General features: G+C 48.1%; 2 protein-coding genes across 2 annotated transcripts in view; one reads left to right on the top strand and one right to left on the bottom strand.

Moving 5' to 3' along the window:
• Positions 1-434: 434 nt before the first annotated feature.
• Positions 435-5,882, top strand: oclna (occludin a; the record flags this gene model as incomplete). Its single annotated transcript, XM_080530146.1, has 8 exons — positions 435-487; positions 810-1,458; positions 1,637-1,804; positions 2,910-3,046; positions 4,393-4,584; positions 4,806-4,977; positions 5,333-5,374; positions 5,784-5,882. The coding sequence occupies 8 exons, from the start codon at positions 435-437 to the stop codon at positions 5,880-5,882; spliced, it is 1,512 nt and encodes a 503-aa protein (XP_080386272.1).
• Positions 5,883-7,350: 1,468 nt separating this feature from the next.
• ankrd34ba (ankyrin repeat domain 34Ba) overlaps positions 7,351-9,020 on the bottom strand; it is a gene marked incomplete at both ends in the record, with an annotated part of 1,773 nt that continues 103 nt past the window's right edge. Inside the window, 2 exon segments of the mRNA XM_080529402.1 lie at positions 7,351-7,392; positions 7,396-9,020. The exon segment at positions 7,396-9,020 is cut by the window's right edge and continues 103 nt beyond it. Of these exon segments, the coding sequence (XP_080385528.1) occupies positions 7,351-7,392; positions 7,396-9,020 (1,667 nt within the window).

A 9,020-nucleotide genomic window follows, 5' to 3' on the forward strand; every position in this document is an offset into this window, starting at 1 on the left:
TAAGCGACAGCAATTACACTTTTCTTTCGCTTAATAGGTAATTTGTTTTGTTTTTATCTTTTTAACTAATTCAGATCTGGGGGTAACGACTAAAAGGCAATAGTGGGGCAATTGTAGTTATGCATTCTAAATCGGGTTATTTCGGGAGAAAATAGCATGCCTTTATTTTGTAAAGAAAGTATTCAGTTAGTGGTCTGGTCAAGTGGACGTTTCGGGTTTTCCCTCACTTGACACACCTGTTCTTACTGCCTGTTACTCATGTTGGTCTTGCAATCGGCTTGCAATGTAGATACAGTAGAAGTATTCTATCTATTTCACTCTCCCTCTCTCTCTCTCTCCCCCCCTCTCTCAAAAATGTAATGTTTCCTTATCTTTCTTGAACACATATGTAGCAGAAAGAGTGTTATAAGGAGAGACAACCTGTGGATCCAGGAATGTCTTCCAGGCCGAATGGGAGTCCACCTCCCTACGAGTCAGATAATGGATAGTAAGTCTGTCTTTCCTTCTGTTTTTTTGGGCATAGTTTACACTGTCAGATTTCATGATACAATGTTGGGGCTTTGTTTGTCGTTGACTAGGCTATGAGAATTGTATGTTGACATTGCATTAACATTAATTCAGAGAGTATTGTTGGGTCATGTACTGTCTCATACTGCCCCATGTATTGTGTGTCATAGAATCTTTGTTGACCCTAAGGGACCAGTTTGTATCTCTTTTGACGCACACATGAGTAGATCAAACACGCACTATTCATATAGTTTTTTTACACCTTACACAATATATCTTCTGTGTCCGTTTCCCCCCTGCAGTAATGCTCCCCCCCAGCCTGCCTACTCCTACTACCCCGATGATGAATTCCAACACTTCTACCGCTGGACATCTCCTCCAGGCATCATAAAGATCATGGCCATCATCGTCGTCGTGCTGAGTGTGGCTATTTTCGCCTGCGTGGCCTCCACTCTGGCCTGGGACACCCAGGGGGGCGGCCTGTCTGGGTTTGGAGGCATGGGAGGAGGAAGTTATGGGGGAACGTATGGAGGTGGAGGATCGTATGGAGGATCCTTTGGTGGTGGAGGATATGGTGCCAATAACCAATATGGCTACGGAGGACTCGGCGGGAACTACAATGACCCTCGGAAGGGCAAGGGCTTCATCATCGCCATGGCGGCCATCGCCTTTATTGTGGCCCTCATCATCTTCATCATCATAGTGTCACGGCAGAGCCTGTCACAATCCAGAAGGTTCTACCTGGCGGTGATCATCACCTGTGCCATCTTGGCTCTGCTGATGCTCATAGCCTCCATCGTGTACCTGGTGGCGGTGAACCCTATGGCCCAGTCAGGATCGTCCTATGGCAGCCAGATTGCAGGCCTGTGTGCCCAGTACCAGCAACCACAGACCACAGGGATGTTTGTCAACCAGTACCTCTACCACTACTGCGTGGTGGAGCCGCAGGAGGTTAGTACACACACACACACACACACACACACTCACAAAAACCCTTCTCCACTGTGTCTACACTCAATTCCACATACACACAGATACAGAGCGTCTGGTAACTGTCAAAAGTGTCAAATGTAAATGTGTGCGAGAAAGAATGTGGGCCTCTCTTAACCCCCTGCCTCTCAACCTCCAGGCCATTGCGGTGGTGTTTGGGTTCCTGATAGCGGTGGCTCTGATCATCATGCTGGTGTTTGCTCTGAAGACTCGCCAGAGGATGCAGAACTATGGCAAGGCCAACATCCTGTGGAGGAAGGTGAAGGTCTTCAATGAGGAAGCCCCACCCGGGGACGTGGAGGCCTGGGTGAGTGAACAGACCCCTGGGGGGAGCAAAGCTTCTGCTGGTGTACTTTTCCTGGTGCTGTTATGTGTGTGGGATCAGTGGAGGGCCCTCCAGCGGAGGTCAGCCATGGGAAAGGTGTCTGACTGTGTGCCTGTTTCGTGTGTACCTAAGGTGGCCAAACCTGTTTTCCCAGTGTACTAGAGGGGGTAGGGAAAGAGCTCTCAGTTTCAGGGTGTGGTTTGTGGATGGTTGTTTCAATACTGTTTTGACAGTAAAATGGTGGGGTGGGGGGTTAGACAATAACTAAAATGTTGACGATGTTGTGAGGAATTTCAGAGGTTACTATGTTTAATGACGATAGCATGCAGAAATGGTCGAAGCTAAAGTTTGTTGTTAAACATGTTGAATAATGTTTCACACTTGAAACTTTCTAAAACTGTCTAAAGCTATATTTTGCACATTAGATTTAATTTCAGAGGCCAAACCAAATGTTTTATTTCTGTCACACCATAGTGTCTTATTTTGAGTTCCGTATTTAGAGGACAACAGGCAAGAGGAAGAACTAGTCTGATTGGTATGTTACGCTCAGACTGGTTGGACACTTTGTACAACAGCAACATGATACTGAGAAACTGAGGCAGTACAACTGTTAGTGCCTCGTGAGAACCTTTCTGAAAGTGCTGAGACAGTGTGACAGTCTTGTTGCCTACACTCCTCATCTGATTATTCTGTTGGGGAAATACAGAACCTCCCTGCATTACTGTAGTGCCTGGGTGTTGATTAGTCTCATCCTAATCTGTTCCTGTGACATGTGACGTTCCAGTGACCTACTGGTTCATTGGCTCAGGAGTGTCGTCCCATACTGGCAGTTATGTGAGGTCTTTTTGGCAGCTGCTCGTTGTAGGCCTCAAGGCAATGACAAGTCAAAACATGCTAGTGTAACTGTGCATCTTACTAATCTTGTTTTTGTTGTTTTTTTTTGCTTTTTTTAAAAGTACAACAGTTGACATTTCACTCCGAGCTGAAAAATGCAGTACTTTTATCTTTTATCTTCGTAAAAAAAAAAAAATGCACAACAACACCTAGCTCACCTGTCCTAGCTCACCTGTCCTTTTTCCCTCCACAGGTGAACAATGTGTCAGATTTCCCTGACAACGGTGTGGTGGCGGACTACCCTCGATCAGAGAAGTTTGGAGGGTCTAGGAGTCACCTGGATGACACCAGCACCAATTATGACAAACCTCCTTACAACCCCAGTCCAGCGTGAGTACAGACCTGGCTAGCACTAGTGGAGACCCCGTAGATTTGAAGTTGTTCAGTGTTTAAGAAAAATACTCATCTGTTTGTTATGAATGTGAGTGCAAGACAGTACTTGGGTGTAATGTCACTGCACAGCTGCAGGGGAGAGGGCTTGTTTGGGCTTGCTAGGGTAGTAGGGACTATGTGTGGATTTTTTTTTTTTACCTCAGCAGACACACAGGGAACCCTCATTCACTGCAGTTGCAGGCCAGTCGCGCTGGAAAGCAAACTCAAAAACGAAACGTTTCTAAAGAAGCTTAGCTCACCTAATTCCCATGGAAAGCTAATTCCGACTGTCAGATTGACAGGTGGCTATAACCTGACAAGAAAAAAGCTTTAAGAGGAAAAGTGCCTCAAAATACCACACTCCCTCCCTCCCTTTCTCCAGTTTGCACTGATCTCAACAGCTCAGGAGGAGAAGTCGCTGATTAAGACTTTTGAGACACTCCCTATGTGTTGAGCGTTCTCTAGTGAAAATATATTTGAAATGAAAACCATGACTAAAGGCCATGTAGGTTTCTGTGCTGTATGGCACTCCTTTGCCGATAAGAGCATTCACTGTTCATAGTGAAGGAAGTGTGTGGCAGTCACACTCCCTCCTTCTGACTGTGACATCATCACAGTGGAATGGGACAGTATTTGACATCCTCATTACTCAGGATAAAATGTACTTACTTTGCAAGGACATTTTCTCCTGTAACCTGGGTGTCTGATCACAGCCTGGTGTTTTCATGTAACGTCAGTGGATGTTCAGGATGATTCTCTTTGATGTACTAGGAAGGAATGCAGCCTTGGACTTTGGAATGCTGCCATGGCTACGTTTGCATGTGTGGTGATGCACTTTATAAAGATTACTCATGACAACTGTAATCGCACTTGTAATGAGGCATGACTTAACTCAAAGCCGAACAACAATTAACTCAAAGCCGAACAACATTCTTACTCAACCGCCAAATATGACTAATGGTACCCTTTGATTTTAGGTGATTCACCTTTACACTATTGTTATGGATTTTTCATTGTCGGCAGAGTAAAAAAAGACGGTACTTGTTCTCATTTAACTTTTGGTCCAGTGGGAGAGTAACCCAATGGTGTCAAACTACCTAAAAAGGTACCATGCATCATTGACCAGTGCTCAGAGGAGAGTGGCTTCCTGCCAGATTGTGATCACCCCTCCCCACTTCAGTGGATGATACTAGGTTTGGGTTAAGTCATTTGAGCCAACTCTATACTATCTCAAGTCTCTTATCTCTTACTCTGCCCTCTGTCCTCCCTCCCTCTTCTCCCTCCCTCCCCTCCCTCCCCCACAGGCCTCCAGTAGAGCGTGAAGCTCTGGTGCGCAGCAGCCCCAGACCCCCCTACAGCAGCAGCTCAGAGATGGCCAGCTCAGCTGGGAGGCCCAAGAAGAGACGCGCCGGTCGGCCGCGCCGTGCTGACGGACAAGACTACGAGACAGACTACGCCTCCTCTGGGGACGAGCTGGACGACAACGACTTTGACAGGTATAGAACATAACAGTGATGATAGATAGTAGTACTACATTAAAAAGTGATTATTATTATTATTATTATTATTATTATTATTAGCTCTTTATAGAGAGTTAGGCCAACCTCAGTGGCGTCTCTGATGTTGAGGTCTACACCGTTTTAGAGACATTTATCCTGATCCGTCTTCTCCTGTTTCCCCCCCCCCCCCCCACCTCCTACCAAACCCCCCTCCTTAGTGAGTACCCCACCATTGCTAGTGAGCAGGCACGTGTGGACTACAAGCGTGAGTTTGACCGAGACCACCAGGAGTATAAGGACCTCCAGGCGGAGCTGGATGTCATCAATAAGAGCCTGTCGGAGGTGGATCGAGAGCTGGACGACCTGCAGGAGGGCAGCCCCCAGTACCTGGTGAGACCTTTACCTCAGCCTACAATACTGACAAAGCACGATTAGAGATTTCACAAATGGCCAATTCGACCCCTGGCCCCTCCCAGTTAGCCACTCACTCCTGCACATCTGGAAGGTTCTGCATAGGTTAAACTTGTAGGACAATCATGGATTGATTCGATATGATTTATTTTCTTTACTCCAAAAGAAATAATGAATACATGCGCAGGCTTTAGGTGCATTTCCATAACTGTATCTCTGTGTGTTATTAACTTAGGCTGATTGTGTTACTCCTTAGCTTTGAGTTTGAAGTGGAGGGATCCTGGGAGGGACGGTAGGTTCTTCAGTAATTACAATGTGTCTCTCCTATCTGCAGGATGCCATGGATGAGTACAGCAGGCTAAAGGACATCAAGAGGGTATGTTGCTGTTTATTTCATACGGTTCACAAGGCTTTTATCAAAAAAGAAGAGACTGCAGTTCTCTCTCTCTCTCACCCTAACCTACTTCCTTAGTACTACACACCAGCTAAAGCAATCATACAGTGGCCGCGTTCGTAAATTCGCTCGGAGAGCGCCGGAGCGTCCACGTGACTGCCTCTTGTCCAATCAAATTACTTGGTCCCTTTATGACTTTGAACCCAGTGTGCGCTCCGGCGATTTTACGAACGCGGCCAGTATTAGCATCATCATACAGATGCAGCGTAGAGAAAGAAGATGTGGTTAGTTACTCATAGCCCTTTAAAGTCCCAACCTCAACCATTATGTACACAATACACCTGCAGAGGGTTTAATGAACATAGTGACTCATTTCTCCCTATTCCCTCAGTCGTCAGATTACCAGCTGAAGAAGCGCAGGTGTAAATACTTGAAGGCCAAACTGTCCCACATCAAGAAGATGGTCAGTGACTACGACCGCAGGGCCTGAACAACACCCGATCCCCCGACCAAGATCCAACTCAATGTGGGGTCTGTTTCTACCAGATGTGACACTGGTTGGAGCATATCTGAGGCTTCATTTACAGTTGTAGCGTCTGCCCACGGTTCTCTATAGTGAGTGGACGCGCACAAGTGTGTCCTCAGTGCAGTGTGTCAGCCAATCCTTTCTACTCCAATCTGTTGTACGTAAAGTATTCACAGATGGTCTTTCTGAGGCAATGGCTGTTAAAATAATTGTGGGTGCCTTTTTTAAATGTTTTGTATTTTGAAAGTGCAAAAACCTTAGCAATAAAAGCCAGTGTATTATTTTAATATTTGTACCGGTATTTTTAAAGTCAGAAATCAAAGAGCTTAACTTCCTCTTTCAAGTGTATTTATATCTCTTTTTATGTTGTTCATAGTCTGAATCTGAGGATCTGAGTGCAGTGTTTGTCACTAACCACATGTCTGCTGGCAACTGAGTTGTTGTTTTTTGTTCTTAATCTTAGTCCATGCTCAGGTTTTGATACTTTTGTATCAAATCAAATGTTTGACCTTTTGTAAATATGTGAATATACTGTATGTACAAAAATGTCCCATAGCAGTTGTCTTTATGTTATGTGTCAGTTTAGTTTTAGTTTTGTGTCAGTTTCTAAGTCCTTTGAAAATGTAATAAATGTTCTATCAAGATGTGTTTGTAATATTCTGACCTCATCATTAAAGATTCAATAACACTTATGTCTGCTGTATTGATTTATGATGAAGCTGGTCTGCGTCTGTGTACATTAGAGCAATCATTAACCACCCACTGGGCAGATGATGACCTGGGTAACAGGGTGGTGAACATAAGTTTGGACTGAACTCCTCTTATTGGACAGCATAGGCTTTATGACCAGTTAGTTTTAACTAGTATAGTTAAGGTAGAAACATTTATGAAAAAGGGGGGGAGAGGAAGTCAAATAATGTTGTGTAGGACCTTTGATAAAGATAATAGAAATGAGTTCCTATATAGTACCATATGGTCTGTGGCAAGTGTGTAGGTCATGTTTATGCATAGCCATGTTCACATTCTATGTTTAACAGAAATATTATTATACAACACATACATGTAGGCTATAGCTTGTGAGCAACACATTGAAAGATGGGTGTTTTAATCAGTTGAATCCATGTATGATTCAATGCTTTTTAAAATGGATATACTGACAAAGGATGTTGAATGAAAATATGATGTAACATACTTACTAATGGAGAACCAGGTATTTTTCCCTTTCGGTCCTGTCGTAATCATTATCATTAATGCTTAATGGTTTAATACACTGTCATGTCAAATGTTTGGTCTCATCCAGGTGGTCATTTACTTGAGCATCCTAATACCAACCTCTGCTGGTTGCCTGGAACATTGTATGAACTAGTGCATTTGACATTCACATTAGCATGACAGTATGTTGGAGCCTGCTACAGTCTGTTCCTGCTGCCTCTCAGTGGCCTAAGATCCCCTCAAAGTCTCCCCGCTGTTTGATCTACTCCGTCTGAATGGAGTGTCTCCTCTGCAGCAACCTCCTGGTCCTCAGGTCTCTGGGGAGGCCAGAGGGGGCGGAAGGATGCAGGAGCTTCAGGCCTGCTACTGCCCCACCCACGGCCCTAGTGCTGGGACTGCTCCCGAGGACACTGGGGCTGGAGCTGGGGCTGGCCCCTGCAGCAATGTGAGGGATGGGGATGGGGGTGTGGTGGTGGTGGTGGTGGTGGGGGGGATTCAGGGGGGGCAGGCACCCGGGGCGGGTCTGGGAGACTTGGTCCAGGAGAAGGTTGCCTGACCCCCTGCGCTCCAGCCCAGATAGGGCTCTCCTGGTCATGCTTGGTGGCTCCATTGACTCCCTGGAGCCCAGCAGGGTAGAGGAGCGCGAGGTGACCAGCCTCCTGCTCTCCAGTGGGGCTCTGCCTTCCTCCGGGAAGCCTCTCGCCTGCGCGGCCAGCTGGGGGTCGGAGTTGTAGTGGTCGGCACCTAGGTGGCGCCTCTGGATGATGCTGCGCAGGCTGGACACCGCCAGACTGGGAAGAGGCCCGCCAGGTTCTCTGCCTCCAGTGGAGGAAGAGGTGTAGTGGGAGTGGAGGTCTGGGTGAGATGTAGAGTGGGATGAGGAGAGGCCGTTTAAGGATATTTCACTCCCCAGGAGCCCTCTCACTTCCCCCTCCTCCATGTCAGCCCCTCTCCCCTCAGACTTGCTAAAGCTAGCAGTGTTAGCAGTGTTATTGTTCCTCAGGTCAATACTGCAATTGCGCCTCAGGGGGGCGCCATGGTCATTGTTCACGGTGTTCCAGCGCAGCCTGCTGGCCCTGAGGGAGAGCTCCTCCTCCGGGGTGATGTCTGGGAGGTCGTCTGTGGACGAGGGGGTTGCGCTGGGCTGCAGCGCCAGCAGAGAGGCCGGGATCCTCAGCCAGGGCTCTGAGTTCAGCCTCTGGAACGGCTGCAGCAGCCTCTCTGACCTGCCCTGGCCCAGACCGGGAGCACGCGATGGGGAGCAGGGCTGGGAGCTCCCCGCCCCACAGCCAGAGCACCCACACTGCTTGAAGGAGAAGACCTGCTGGGAAGGACAAGAGGAGGAGGAGGAGGAGGAGGAGGAATAAGAGGAACACTGAGGGGAGGTGAGGAGCTGGATCTCAGAGGGGGAGGCACAGGGAAGGCCCGCAGAAGGGTGCAGTCTGTCCCCTTGGTCTAGCGGGACAAGAGGAGGTTTGTTGAGGTACTGTCTGGCCCTGGTTTTCCCACAGGGGAACGTGTCAGTAGTAATGATGATCACCTCCTTCCCCCGGGCCTTACAGGCGTCCAGCAGCAGCTTCAGGACCTCCTGGTCTCCGGCTGTGACCGCGTGGAGCAGCGCTGAGTTCCCCGAACGGTCCTCCAGGCCCGGGTCGGCTCCACCGTCCAGGAGCAGGGTCACCACCTCCCCCCCGGCCCGGTCCAGGCAGGCGTGCATCAGGGCGGACCGTCCGGCCTTGTCCTGGATGTTTGGGTCAGCCCCACTCTCCTGCAAGTACTGGACCAGCCGGACCCGGCTAGCGCTCTGGGCATCGTTGTGTTGGGTCCTACAGGCCACCATCAGGGGCGTCTGGCCGCTGCTGTCACTCTCGTTGATGTAGGCCCCTCCCT

Source organism: Nansenia antarctica, assembly GCF_963989245.1.
Source record: "Nansenia antarctica genome assembly, chromosome: 4".
Taxonomy (NCBI): Eukaryota; Metazoa; Chordata; class Actinopteri; order Argentiniformes; family Microstomatidae; genus Nansenia; species Nansenia antarctica.